Source organism: Gracilinanus agilis, chromosome 3 (assembly GCF_016433145.1).
Source record: "Gracilinanus agilis isolate LMUSP501 chromosome 3, AgileGrace, whole genome shotgun sequence".
Classification (NCBI taxonomy): domain Eukaryota; kingdom Metazoa; phylum Chordata; class Mammalia; order Didelphimorphia; family Didelphidae; genus Gracilinanus; species Gracilinanus agilis.
In genome coordinates, this window is record NC_058132.1 from 15,874,357 (window position 1) to 15,889,237 (window position 14,881).

General features: G+C 44.7%; 2 protein-coding genes across 2 annotated transcripts in view; both read right to left on the reverse strand.

The window, feature by feature from the left end:
- The window catches only part of LOC123242908 (kallikrein-15-like), an 8,281-nt gene extending 6,062 nt beyond the window's left edge, over positions 1-2,219 (reverse strand). Inside the window, exon 1 of the mRNA XM_044671025.1 lies at positions 2,177-2,219. Coding sequence (XP_044526960.1) covers positions 2,177-2,219 — 43 coding nt within the window. The remainder of the gene's footprint in view (positions 1-2,176) is intronic.
- An 8,613-nt stretch (positions 2,220-10,832) lies between these two features.
- Positions 10,833-14,881, reverse strand: part of KLK5 (kallikrein related peptidase 5) — a 6,359-nt gene continuing 2,310 nt past the window's right edge. The window contains exons 2-5 of the mRNA XM_044671024.1: positions 13,548-13,806; positions 12,066-12,319; positions 11,539-11,672; positions 10,833-10,985 (exon numbers count right to left, since the gene is read on the reverse strand). Coding sequence (XP_044526959.1) covers positions 10,833-10,985; positions 11,539-11,672; positions 12,066-12,319; positions 13,548-13,806 — 800 coding nt within the window. The remainder of the gene's footprint in view (positions 10,986-11,538; positions 11,673-12,065; positions 12,320-13,547; positions 13,807-14,881) is intronic.

A 14,881-nucleotide genomic window follows, 5' to 3' on the forward strand; every position in this document is an offset into this window, starting at 1 on the left:
AAGGAAGGAAGGAAGGAAGGAAGGAAGGAAGGAAGGAAGGAAGGAAAGAAGGAAGGAAGGAAGGAAGAAGAGATAGAAAGAAAGATAGAGAAAGAAGAAAAAAGAAAAAGAGAAAAAACAAAAGGGAGGAAGGAAGGAAGGGAGGAAGGAAGGAAGGAAAGGAGGGCAGGAGGGAGGAAGAAACAAAGTAAGGAAAGAAATTAGCTTAGCCATAGGCACATACATTAAAATGTCAAGTTACCTGTGACTTCATTAATGTAGGAACAAACTCCTTCTAATGATGCACCTCACGGCCTGTCTGCCTCACAGCCTCTCTTGACATGTAGCTCATAGGCCAGACCTGTAGAGTTGCCTCTAAGAGCCACAGAGGCCAAGCTGACTTGCCCACGGTAGGTGGCACAGCCAGTAAGTATCAGAAGTGGGATTTAAGTGCGGGTGTTTCCTGGCTCTAGGCTGGCCCTGAGGCCCCTGTACTATGGTGCCACTTGACAAAGGGTAGTACAGCTGGATGGGATAGGCGAGAGCTCTGAATCTAGAAAACCACACTGTGTCCTCAGGTCACTCTGGGCCAGAGAAGCTACACTGATGGGAGCTGACCTCAGGATCAGGGCAGAGAACAAACATGGCATCTCAGGGCTGGGAGAAACTTTAGGCCTCAGAGTATCCAAACTGTGAAGACTATTTCTAAGCCCCCTATTTTAAAGAAGACAAACTAGTTTGTAAGCAAACTTCAGACCACGTCAAAGAAGAGTCAAGTAGAGGAGACGGGCCTAAACATCACCAATGAAAAGGCTGGGAGGGAGGCACAAGGAGTGTTGGGAATTATCCTCATGTCTACAGAGAGATTCCTTTAGTAGAGGAGTTAGCATTTGTTTTGCTTGACCAGAAGGCAAAACTGGAGCAAGAAAGAGGAAGAAGGAGGTTGCAGGGAGGCAGATTACAGCTAGATATAAGGAAAAACATTCTAAGACTTCAAAAAAATGGAGTAAACAATTTTGCAGGATAGTGAGCTGCCTGTCACTGGAGGTCTTCAGATGTAGTCCAGATGATACAATTACACATATCACAGTTGCTTGTTGAGTTATGAACACAGAGGCTAAGATACATAGACCCAATTGCTGGATGGAACATAGAAAATCAGAAATACAGATGTCTAAGTTCCTATAAACCAGACCACCAATGTGGCTCTACAAAAAATCACAGACATGTCAATATATACATGGTTCCAGGTATGAACATATAAGAGTCAGGGTGGTGCCGTGGAAAGTGGATTTGATTTGGAGTCAGAGCAGCTGGGTTTAAATCCTTGTTCTGCACTTACCACCTTGGACAAGTCCCTTCAACTCTGGCTTTTGTTTCCTCGTCTTTATAAGGAGGGAGTTGGACTAGTTGGATTCTGGGGTCCTTTGGAGCTCTGGATCTAGAGCTCTCTCTTTTGCTTCCTGGCCTTGGACCATCACCTCTACCTCCTCCCTACAGGCAACTTAGACTCAACCTATGGGTCCCTTGGATCTGACAGGGGAACTTCAGCCATATCTCGCAGGGGTTCAGGTCTCTACAACACTCCTCCTACCCTTTCAAGTTCTCCTTTATAGACTCTCTCTCCACCTTGGATATAAGCCTTTTAGGAAACAGATTGGTTTTCCTTCTCTTTGAATCCATAGTGCTTGGCACAGAATAGGTACTTAATAAATTAAAATTTAATCTGTCTATCTGTCTGTCTGTCTGTCTATCTATCTATCCATCCATCTAGCTAGCTCTTTATCATCAATCCATCCATCTATACATCTATCTTTACCATTTTCAATCTATCTCTCATCTAGTATCTCTACCACTGATCCATCTATCCATCTGTCCATCCGTCCGTCCATCCATCCATCCATCCATCCATCCATCCATCCATCTATCCATCTATCCATCTATCATCTCTGTCTTTCCCGTGATCTTATGAACACGTAAGGTTACAGATGAAGACATGGCTGCACCTTTAGACATACAAAGTCACAAACACCCTCGTAACTGTGGATGGCCTAATTATGGACTCAGATAACCATCATAGTCATGAAACTGGGCCTGAAGTGACAGCCACAGTCACACATACACACTTGCATTTATATGAGGGTGTGGATCCAAATCATAGACTCAGCCACAAATGTGATCCAGGCCCTTTTCTCACCTGTAACTGTCAGGAGGAAGGAAAAGGTGAGGAGACGATGCATGATGGGTCAGGGCCTTGGATGAGGCCCTTGACCTTGACTCTGGGTAAGAAATGAGAAATGGAATGCTGGGGAGTGGAAGGAAGAGGAAGGAGTCCTTCCTCTTCTCTCCTCCCCTCTCCCCTTCCCGTCCCTTCCACAATCTTCTCCAGTACTCAGGTCTCCCCACTCCTCCCTTAGTCTCAAGCACCCCCATTTGCAGCTTTCCATCGTTACTGAAATTCCAGAATATTAGAGCTGGAAGCGCCCTTTGAAATCATCTCTTCCAAGCTCCTTTTTCAACAGAGGAGGAGAATGAAGTCCAGAGGTAGGAAGGGCCTGACCCAAGTCAAGTTCTCCACACCCAGATCTTTAGGCTTCCTGTCAGAGGCTCTCTCCACTGAACTACACTGCCCCCTCAAGGCCTCATTCCTTCTAAGTTTGGCAGGCAAGTGTCCCCATGGCCAAAGTCTAAAGCACAGACACCCACTCCTCATCCCTCTTCTTCAGGCTGTGACTCTTCTTTGTTGCCCAACAGGGTTTCCAGCTCCAGGAATTCCTCAAAGAATTAATCCAGACCTCTCCTAACTGTCCTCTACTTTTTGTCTTGGGACAAGGACCCAGCTAGCAACCCCCTTTCACTGGGCTCCCTTGATGCCCTCTCCCCACTCCATCCCTCTGCTCTCTGGGTCTCACCTGATCTGAAGGCGTGAGCAGTCTGGGGCAGTTCGCTCAGGCTCTGGCTCGTCTGCTCAAGAAGGGGGAGACAGGCCCTGGGATGCCCAACTTTATAGATTCTTGAGCCCCACCCAGATGGAGGGGGGTGGCTAGGAAAGGAGACAATGGTAAGAGCCCAGTTTATGGGCGGTGACGCCTCAGCAGGAGGGGGGCAGGATGGGCCAGCCATAATAAGCGTTTATGAGGCTGGCGCTTTTGTTCCGCGTCCCCAGTTAGGGATCATTCCACCAAAGGCCACTCCAGTCCACCCCAGAGCCTGGAGCAATGATGAGACTGTAGAGCCGGAGCTTAGAACTCAAGGGGAGTGAGTCAAGCACCCAGAACCAGGACTCCCCAGATGTCAGAGCATCTCATTCAACCCCCATCCCTACAGGAGACCTCTACATCAGTGATTCCCAAAGTGGGCGCCACCGCCCCCTGGTGGGTGCTGCAGCGATAGCGGGGCAGTGATGGCCACAGGGGCATTTATCTTTCCTATTAATTGCTATTAAGATTTTTAAAAATTAATTTCCAGGGAAAAGAGCTCATTACCAACAAGGCAGCTCACTCAGTTTGGGGATGACTCTAATTGTGAGAAAGTCAGTGAGGAAGTTAAAAAACATTTATTAAGGCCCACCTATGTGCTTCTGGGGATACAAAGGCAAAACACAGTCTCTGCCTGCCCTCAAGGAGCTCCCAGTCTGATGAGGGAGACATGCCAATAATTATGAACAAGCAAAATATAAACAGAATGAATTGGAATGAAGAATGAGCAGGAATTTCAAAGGGCATCCGTACATGAAGGGTATTCAAGACCTGATGTAGAATCTTCAACAAATTACAGGGCAGTTATGTGGTGCAGTGGATAGAGTGCTGGGCTCAGAGTCAGGGAGACAGGAGTTCAAATCCAGCCTCAGACCCTTACTAGCTGTGTGATCCTGGGCAATTCACTTAACCCCATTTGCCTCATTTTCCTCATCTGTAAAGTAAGCTGGAGAAGGAAATAGCAAACCGCTCCAGGATTTTTGCCAAGAAAAACCTAAATGGAGTCACAAAGAGTCAGCCACAACTGAAATGAATGAAGAGCAATTATGGCACCTCCAGAATTCAGCCTGTATTAAACTGAAATATGTCTCCCCACAGATTCCCCCTGCCCACCCCACACTCGCTGCATATTGTTCCTAGAGACCAAGGGCTAAACCTCTATAGATCTGAATCTAAAATGGTCAACCAGTCAATCAGTTGGTCAAGGATTTATTAAGTGCTTACTCTGTATCAGGACTGTTCTGAGCAGTGGGAACACAAATACAGCCCTGCTGTCAAGGGCTACATTCTACAGGGGAAGACTGCATGTAAACAGCTAGGTAGCTGTATACATAAGAAATACTGAAGAGCTGGGAGGTGATCTCAGAGAGGCATGTACCAACAGGTCAGGGGGTGGGGAGGGGCAAGAAAGGCTTTTTTGGGAAAGGTGGGGTTGGAGGTAAGTCATGGAGGAAGCCATGGAACTTAAGAGCTGACGAGGAATGAGCAACCATGGAATTGTGAGGCCATTTAGACAACTCTAAGCTTTTCCACTGAATAAAACCATCATGTGGAGGGCAGCTGGGTGGCTCAATGGACTGAGAGCCAGGCCTAGAGACAGGAGGTCCTAGGTTCAAATCTGTCCTCAGACACTTCCTAGCTGTGTGACCCTGGGCAAGTCACTTAACCCCCATTGCCTACCCTTACCGCTCTTCTGCCTTGGAGCCAATACAGAGTATTGACTCCAAGATGGAAGGTAAGGGTTTTTTAAATAAATAAAATCATCATGTGCTAGAAGATGGCCATTAGGTCCCCCAAAAGGCCTGTTTTCTAGATTCCTCCCTGTCCTTGTTGTCTTCTTCCAGGTCACTTCTTTGATCGCTGGGATTAGGTTTAGAGATCCATTTAGGGTTGGAATGAGGGTTAGAGCCTGTCTCCTCATCATCAAGGGTCCTCACACCACCAGATTAGCTTATTTCTTCTTCCCAATTCATGGGATTCTTTCCTGTCCACATATTTGCATCATTTCTTCATTGAAGGCTCACCCAATGGCCCCTAGACCTCACATCATTCATAGATGAATTGTATCACATGTAACCTGTCCATTACTTATCCTTCACTTTCACTCACTACATGGCCAACCCACCTGGTTTTCAGGTCACACCTGTCCCCAGTGGTTTTTATTAAACTTTTATTGCACATCTCCCATGCAAGTCACTGGTGACAATGTGCCTTGAGCCTGTTTATACCTGCCATGTTTCTATTGTCCTTTGTGTAACCTGAAATGTTGGTCCTCCTAAGATCCTAGTGGGATGTGATTTCCCAGGCATATAGCATCCCCAAGAAAATACTGAGGTATAGCAATGGAACCATCATCTCACTTATGGGCATATTCCCTCAAAAACCCCACCCATGCCTGGTTATCCTATTCTATGCTTGTCAATAGTGTGGTGCAGTAATCAAAATGTTAGACTTAGAGTCTGGAAGAACTAGGTTCAAATTCTACTTCAGACACTTACTAGGTCTGTATCCCTGGACCTGTCATTTCACCTCTCTGCCTCAGTTTCCTCATCTTTAAAATGAGAAAAGTAGATTTGATAACTTCTAAGGCCCTTCTAGTTCTTAATCTATTATTCTATTACTTTACCAAAGGGAGTCCACCTATATCATTGAGGTCTTCCCTCATTTCCTCTTGATATCATTAATATACCAATGGATCTCATGACCACTGATTACCCCCTCCTTTTCCCAACATGAATAACACACCTATTTGTTCTATAATACATTTTTTGTTGGCGTCTTCCCCCCAATTCCAATTTTCAGTGATTTCTCTATGGACCTTTCTGCAGCCCTCTGACTTGAACTTTTTTCCCCATTCTTTGAAGTCCATAGCATACCTTGGCTTTCAACTGGCCCTCTAATGCCTCTTGGTGGCATCCTTGAGGGCATCCCTGAATCTTCAAAAGTGCCACTTCTGCGCTCTGTACTTTATGGTCTACTTTCTTCCTCTTCTTCACTGCCCATCGTGAGGGATGGAGTGGAGAATGTCCTGAAATTTTAGGATTCGTGGTTCAGAGGATTAAGCACTCCCTTGTAATCTTTGAAGTCCTAAGAGAGGCTTGAGCTATCTTGATCTTTGAACCATAAAGGAAGAGAGAGGCTAAGTTGCTGGTGACCTGCTTTTTTACACATTCACTGAGTCATCAGTTCCTCTGGCTAAGCAGCCATTTAGGAGACATCTACAGTGCAAGCCCCTTGGCAATGAGTCATACAGAACTGGAGGCCTGTGGGTGATATCTGCTGATAATCCACTAAACCCATGTTACAATATTGATCGGACTGCGTGCCATTGTCTTTTCTGCCACATAATTTCCCATCCACTTTGTTTGGAAATGTGGATGGTTAAAATAAATTTCATTTATTAATTTCTACAAGATTTTTAAGCCCTGCAAATACATTACTTCAATAGATCCTTAGAGTATCCCATGAGGTAGAGGTTTTGTTTCTGTTTTGTTTTATTTTGTTTGATCCAGCTCTTTGATTTCATGGTATAAGGAACACGTGGTGTAGAAAGTCACTCCAATGGTGAAAATCAGTGATATGTGACCAGCAAGTTTTAGAGACTTGCCTAGGAATAGTCAGAGGTCAAATGGTTTGCTCATCCTTTCTCAGCTGGTAATGGAGTTCCAATTAGAGGAAGGACTAGAATTCAGGGTTTTCTAACTAAAATCAACCTTCCACCTACCATATCACCCTGTATAGTATTATTTCAGGTTTGTAAATGAGGAAACTGAGGCTCAGAGAGGTTACACAGGCTCACAGCTTGTTGTTCCATCATTTTTCAGTCATCTTTGAGACCCCATTTTGAGGTTTTCTTGGCAAAGATACTGGGGTGGTCTGCCATTTCCTTCTCCAGTCCATTTTACAAATGAGGAAACTGAGGAAAACAGGGTAAGTACCTAAGGTCACACAGCTAATGTCTGAGGCCAGATCTGAACTCATGAAGATGAGTCTTGACGACACTGTGTCTGATATTCTCTCTATACAACATGCCACCTGGCTGCCCAGCACCACAATAGTCCCAGTGATTACCTTGCTTGGTCCCAGTTAGTCCCTTATTTTCCCAGGAATCTTTATCTGTCCCTCCCTCTTCACAACTTCCCTCCTCTCCAACTGATCTACCATTCATCTCCTATTCTCTATTTTCAAAGTAGATGTGAGTGATTAATCCCACCACCTAATTATTTTTTAAATAATATTTTATTTTTTGCTCAGTTGCGTGTAAAAATAATTTACCTTCATTTTTTAAAATTTTGAGCCAAATTCTCCCCCTTCCTCCTTCCTGTCCTCCCACCCACTCCTTCCTGAGATGGCAAACAATCTGATATAGATTTGACATGAGCAATAACATAAAACATTTTTCTATACTAGTCCTCTTGTAAAAGACAACTAGAACAAAAAAAAATGAATAAAGTGAAATATGTTTTGATCTGTATTCAGACTCCATGAGTTCTTTCTCTGGAAGAGGTAGGCACTTTTCATCACGAGTCCTTGGGGATTGTGTATTACTAAGATCAGCAAATCGTTTGCAATTGTTCATCATACAATATTGCTGTTACTACATACAGTGTGGTTCTGGTTCTGCTCACTTCACTCTGCATCAGTTCATGTAAGTCTATCCAGGTTTTTCCAAAATTACCCTTTTCATCATTTTTATAGCACAATAGTGTTCCATTGTACTCATATACCACAACTTGTAATTCAACCATTTCCCAATTAATGGACATCCCTTCAATTTCCGATTCTTTACTATTGAAAGAAGAGCTGTTATAAATATTTTGTACAGATATGTATTTTTCCCTCTTTTTAACTCTTTGGGATACCGACCTTGTAGTGGTATTGCTGAATCAAAGGGCTTGTACAATTTTAGAGCCCTTTGGGTATAGTTCCAAATTGTTCTCCAGAATGCCTACCACCCAATTATTATAATCATCTTCTAATTGATCTCTCACCTTTCTAGTCCACATTGCTGCCGGATCCTTAACCTTCTTGTTCTGTATGACCTCATCATTCTATTCATAAACTATCACTGGCTTTCCATTGCCTATCAAAGAAAATGACAGCTCCGGATTTGGACTTCAAGCAATTCTATGGTGTAGCTTTAGCTTCCATATAAATCTGGACTTATCTCATTCTAATTGCCTTTATGTCTGCTATAGTCTAGGACAGGAATTCATGGACTTTTATTTTAATAGGTAAGTGTGTTCTCTCTCACCTTCAAATTTTCACACTTTTGTCTGGATCTCTTGACCCTTTTTACATCATAGCATAATCATTTGTGACTCCCTGTCATGTCTCCCTGTGAGACTATAAGCTTCATGAGGACAGAAACTGAGGCATTTTCATCTTTTTTTTTTGTTTTTCCCTTTACCTGCTATATAGGACCTTGCACATATGAGAAAATAAATGTATATTGAGCTGAGAAATTAAGTTTTTGTCCTAGATAAGAATTAATTTGTCTCAGAAGAGAACAAGAGGGACTGTAATAATTGATGACTCCCTTCCTAAGTGAAAGCTTCATCTGTTCTAAGAGCATCCCTCTTCCAAAAAGGCAGATGGAAAATTGTCTGAAGAAGATCCATTATCCTAGAATGAGCACTTATTGATCCAAGAAGCCTCATGACTACCAGATGGTAACCTCATCTATCCTAGGGAGAAGCCTCATTTTGTCAATGGTTCTCATTTGTACCAAAGGGCTCCTCATCAATGCCAAGTAGAAGAAAGAATCCTTGTGTACCCCTGGAGGAAGCTTCATCAATGTCAAGAGAAATCTTTATCGATCTTAAGCAAAACAGTGTGAGACTTCAGGAACCATTACTCCAAAGAACCATCATCCCAGAATGAATACTTATTGGTTCTGAGAAGTCTCATCCCTACCCTATGAGATTCCCTCATCTGTCTCATTGGTACCAGTGGTTGCCAGTAGTTGATCCATTTATGGACTGTGTAGCTCCCAGATGAAATATTTATTGTTTCCAGGATAAATCTCCATTGGTCTTTCTTGGTCCTCCAGAGGAAAACCTCAGCTGTCTTAGGATAAATCTTCTTCATTCCTAGATGAAAGGAAGCCTCATCAACCCCAGGTACAAACCAATGGTCCTAAAAGTTCATTCATGCAACAACTCTCCCAGGTTGTAGAGTTTGTTCTCATTCCCTTTCCCAGGATATCTCTGCCAGGGAATACTCCTGACTTCTCCTTAGGCCAAGGTTGAGAGTAGTGTTGACAATGGAGAACATGGAAGATAGCCAAGCAATGATCCAGATGTTCAGATGTGTTCCTTGTCCAGAAGAACTTTAGGTTCATAATTAGGGAGTTGAAAGGAACTTCAAAGGCCATCAAGTTTAATCCATGTATTCACAGAAGAGAAAATTGGAGCCTTAAGAAGGTGAAGACACCAGGTCAAACTTGTATTAAGTAGTGGATGTAGGATTTGAAACCATGTCCTCAGACTCCAGGAGAAATTATCCATGCCACTGTGTCACCAATCCCTGGCCAAGGTTACACAGGTAGAAAGTGACCAAGCTTTGACTCATACCTACTTCTCTGACTCTTCCCACTAAACCTAAATGACTTCCTTGTCCTTCCCTCTAAGTAGGGAGATCCTACCAGCCTTTCCTGGGAATAATATAAATATCTCAGATTCACATGACAATTTAAGATTTGCAAAATGATTTACATACATGATCTCATTGGAGTTGGCAGGTCCTGTTATTATCCCTATTTTTCAGAAGAGGAAATAGACATAGAGTAGCTAATTAGAATTTGGAACCTTGGAATTCGAACCCAGATTTTCTTGACTTTGAGTCTAGAGATCTATTCATTAGCCCATACTGCAAGTAGAGAGCCTAGGTTCAAGAGCTCAGGGAGGGGCAAGGGGAAGGATGGGCTTGAGGACCCACAGAAGGAGAATAGACCAAGGTCACATTAGAAGGCTCAGAGAGGAAGAGAGATTTGGGGAAAATGCTGTAGATCCTCAGGTAGGAGGATGGGGAGAAGGCACTGGGAAAAGCCATGGAGACAAGTAGAGAAAGAAGAATTTGGGAAAGGAATTAGGAAGCTCAGGGGATGAAAAGAAAATGAGGAAAGACTAAGAGGATTCCATTGAGAAAGATGGCTCATAGGGAGAAGCTGGGAGTGAAGATAGGAAAAGGAGGGGGAGTTGGGGAAATAGATGAGAAGTAGATTGTCCATTAGGTTCCCTAATGGAGACTTCTCCTCCTACTTCTTTACTGGCTCCCCTTTTCTAAGTATTGTCCCCCAGGAGACACTACTGATCACCTAGAGTCAAAGGGAAGGTCAAGAATGGAGGCTCTAGGGGGCAGCTGGGTGGCTCAGTGGATCGATAGTCAAGCCTAGAAATGGGAGGTCCTAAATTCAAATCTGACTTTAGATACTTCCTAGCTGTGTAATCCTGGGCAAGTCACTTAACCTCTATTGCCTAGCCCTCTCCACAATTCTGCCTTGGAACCAGTACACAGTATTGATTCTAAGACAGATGGTAAGGGTTTTTAAAAGAATGCAGGCTCTTTGACAGGGAGTTGTTGGTTAAATGGCCTAATTCCTTAATCTTCTTAATCTCCAAATAGAGTAAAAGTTGGGGAAGGCTATGCAAATGCCTGGATACCTGTAGGGAACAGTGACTAGAGGGTGAGATCCTTGGTCCTGAGGAGACAAGAGTTGAGGATCTAGTTAACTTATGTCCCCGAGCTGTAGAGAAAGGGGGATGCCTGGATCTCTGAGGCAATAGGGAATAAGGGCTGGAAACTCGAGACCTGAACTCCTGGGACTCTGAATAGGATACAGGCTAGGGACCTACATGCCAGAGTCCTCTTAAATTAGTGGTTTTTGATGATGTCTTCAATCCAGTTCTTGAAGAGGTAGAGGTTGGTGTAGACCCCAGGCTTGTTGGGCTGTCCACAGGGAACATCCCCCCAGGATACGAGGCCCTGAAGAGCTCCATTGCAGACCACAGGGCCCCCTGAGTCACCCTGGGAAGAGAAAACAAGGAAAAGAGAAAGTGGAGAGATAGAGAGAGACACAAAGATAAAGAGTTGGAGAAAGCAAGAAATAGACAAAGAAAGAAAGGAAGGAAGATAGGAGAGGCACAGAGAGAGGGAGCCAGAGCAAAGAAAAATAGTGAGAGAAGACAGAAAAAAGGGATAAATACAGATGGAAAGAGCGCTTTAGGAACAACCTCCTCTAGACTTTTCTAGCCAATTTACTCTTTCATTTCTCCCATTCTCTGTATCTATCCCATCTCTCTCCCTCCCTCTCTCTGCCTCTTTGTCTCTCTCTCTGTCTCTCTCCCTCCTTCTGTCCCCCTCCATCTCTGTTTCTGTCCCTCTCCCCTCCCTCTGTTCCCTTCCCCCTCTCTCTGAATCTCTGACTGTCTCTCTGTCCCTCTGTCCACTCTCTTTACCTCCTTTTCACTGTCTTTCAGTCTTTCTCTCCGTCTTCCTTCCTCTCCCTCCTCCTTCGCCTCTCTGTAGTTTTCAATAGCCTCATTTCTCAGGTTGGCTGACATTCCACGGTCTGGCTTACCTGGCAGGAGTCCTTGCCCGCTTCATCGCCGGCACAGAACATGGTAGAATCAATCTCCCCGGGGTAGGCCTTCTGGCAGGCCGCCTGAGACATGATTGTGATGTTAAGGCACTGCAGAACCTGGGGGTAGTGGACTGTGACACCAAACAGTGAAGTCAGAGACTCAGGCTGGGAGAAGAGCACCCACAAGACCAGAGCTCACCGAGTTGGAAGGGACTGTAGAGGGCTCAGCTCAATCCAAGGCCCTCTTGTTGGGAGGGAAGGGATGGTGAAGATGAGAGAAAAGGCCCAGAGGAGGTTGAGGTTCTCACCTAAGAACACATGGGCACTGAGGAAGAATTTGAGGAAGAATTTGAACTCAGTTCCTAGAACTCCAAATTCCACCCCCTTCCCAGGTAGCTAGGGAATAGGGTCAATGGGAAACAGACCTGAAGATGGACAAAGACTAGCCTGAATAAAAAAAGAAGCAGCAAGTTGTATAGATAAAGGCAGAGAGTAACCGTGAGAGCTTGAGGCACAGGACTTACCTTGAGGGCTACTGGTGGTTCCCCAGCCTGAAACAAGGCACTGGGTGCCAGGCCTTGGGGCCCGAGGTGAGATCTTGATGCTTTGGATGCTTTTTGACATGGTGACCCTTCCGTTCAACTTAATTAACATGAGGTCATTAGAGTGAGCCGGCCGGGTATATCTGGGGTGAGGGAAGGACTGGACGCCGCGGAGAATCCTCTGGCCCGGCTCGGCCCCATGGAGACGATACCGGCCCAGACGAACAATGTAAGTGCTGCAGAAGATGGTAGATGGGTCACTCCTGTAGTTTAACCCCAGCCCCATTTTCAATGCCAGCCCTATAGATGCCCCTGAAGAATCCCTAAAGACTTAGACTTGGGTTCTGTTTCCATGTCTGCAAAACGAAGGTGTCAAACTATGGGACTCCTAGAGGCCTCCTTGGTTCTACCTCCCATCTGGTGCCTGGGGCCTGTCTAGGTGGAAAAGAACCAGAGACAGTTGGAGAAGTGGGTCCAGAGAACATGTGAGCTCCAGACTTGAGATACAGGGCACTTTAGTAACCTCACACTCAGGAAGAACTGGGTTCAAGTCATTCCTCAGAAAGATGCTAATGTTAAAGCATCTGCTTGTAAATTTGAGACTCTTGTTATGTAATGAGGGGCAAGTCATAATCTCACTGAGCCTCAGTTTCCTCACCTAGAAAATGAGGTTGATAATACCTGAATACCTGCCTCCCAGGATTGTGAGGCTCAAATGAGGGGGAAAGAGGAAGGAATTGGATTAAGCATTTCTATAGTACTTTCTACCAGATGTTTTTACCAATATTATCTGGTATGATTCTCTCAACAATCTTGGAAGGTTCTAGTTGTATTCTTATCTCCATTTTAGAGTTGAGGAAATTGATGCAATCAGATGGTATGTGACTTGCCCAGGATCACACAGCTAGTGCTCAAGGACAGATTTGAAATCAGGTCTTCCTACCTCTTAGTGATAACAACATTAGTGACATAAAACAGAACATCTAACCAAGCATTTTATAAACAATTTCTTGTCTTAGTCTGGGATGTCGGCATTTACAGGTGAAGATATGGAGATTCAAAGAATGGAAGTGACTTGACCCAAGTCACTCAGCTAGAAAGTGTCTGGAGTGGGATTTGAATCTAATACTTCTAACTCCAAGTCCATCACTCTATCCACTAATTCATAGTGCATCTGAGTTATTATCTAGTGTCAGAGTTGGAATTGGAACCCAAGCTTTGCTGACTCCAGGCTCGCTAGTCTAAGTGATAAGTATATTCATCCCTTCTCCCTCCCCACCATCTTCATGCCATCCCGTCTCTCCCTTTCTGTCCTCTCCCCTTTCCTTGATCATCCCCTTCAGCTGATTATTCTCCTTAGCATCTCCCCTCTCCCCTTTCCTTCACTCTCCCTTCTCATCTTCATTCCAGGTCCTCTCCCTTCCCTTTCCCATCCCCATCTCTCCTCTCCCCCTCCTCACTTACGGTTTCTGGCAGTGTGCAGCAGTGAGCACCCAGCGTGGATGGATCAGCACTGCCCCACAATAGAGTCTGTTTGGTTGCAGAAACAGAGCTGCCTGCCAAGGTTGGGTTCGGGGTTGACAGTTTGTGCCATTTAATATTCGGTCGTTTTCCTGGCGGGTCTCTCCCTGAGAATGGCTCCCAACCTCCTGGCTAGTCCCAGCCTCCGGGTGAGTTCCTGCCGCCTGGCGAGTCCCATATTCCTGGCAGGCCTGGTTCTGGCCTAGGAGTGGTAGAAGGAAGGTTCTTGGTAGGAGGAAGTAGGGTCAGGACTTGGGGTGGGGGTCAAGAAATGGATTTTGGGGTATAGGATTTAGGATGGAGTTCAATGTGGTTTGATAGGGAAGGTTGGCGGGGAACAGGAAATCGATTCTGGGCTGCCGATTCATTGAGCTGAGTCTAAATAATGAGACTCTATTTCCTCTCCCCAAATCCTCCTCACGTGTTCCATCTCAATTCTCCCCGACACTGCCAACTTCCTTGAAGACAGCTGTATTCATTCAAAGCCTTTTAATCTGCCTTCTCTCCATTACCACTTCTCTCTAAAACTGCTTTTTTCAAGATGGCCAAGGACATTTTCATCATCAAGTTTACTAAACTTTTGTTCATTATTTGCTTTCCATAATTCCTCTGGAACTGCTAATACAATTGACTGCTCACTCCTCCAGAAACTTCAGAAACTCTGGACCCTTTTGGCTTTCCTCCCACTCTCCCCTTCTTGGTCTCCTTTCATGGTCCTTCTTTCCAGCCAACTGTTTCCTCAAACCCTATCTTTGTTTTCTCCCCTCTTCCTCTCTTCCTTCTCCTTCTCCTTCTCCTCCTCCTCCTCCTCTTTTTCCTCCTCTTCTCTCTCTCCCTCTCTCTCTTCCTTCTACTCCCTCCTTCCTTCCTTCTCTCTCTTCCTCTCTCCTACCTTCTCCTCTGTATGTCTCTCTCTTTTCTCTGCCTTGGCAATCTCACTTGAAATCACTCTCTCTGTGTATATAATAATTTGATATAATATCTCATTTGCTCAACAAAGAAGCCTTGCATAAATCGTAAGATCACACATCTAGAGCTGAAAGGAACCTTGTGGACTGTCTAGTCTAAAGTCATTTGGCAGATGAGGAGACACATGAAAAACCTTTCCCTGGGTCACTCAAATAGCAGAATAGAGAGAAGGCTCAAACTAAGGTCCTCTGATGCCAATTCCAGCATTCTTTCCAATGTATAATACATCCTCTCTTGAGTATTATGGGCTTTATGATCCACACCACACACACACACACACACACACACACACACACACACACACACAC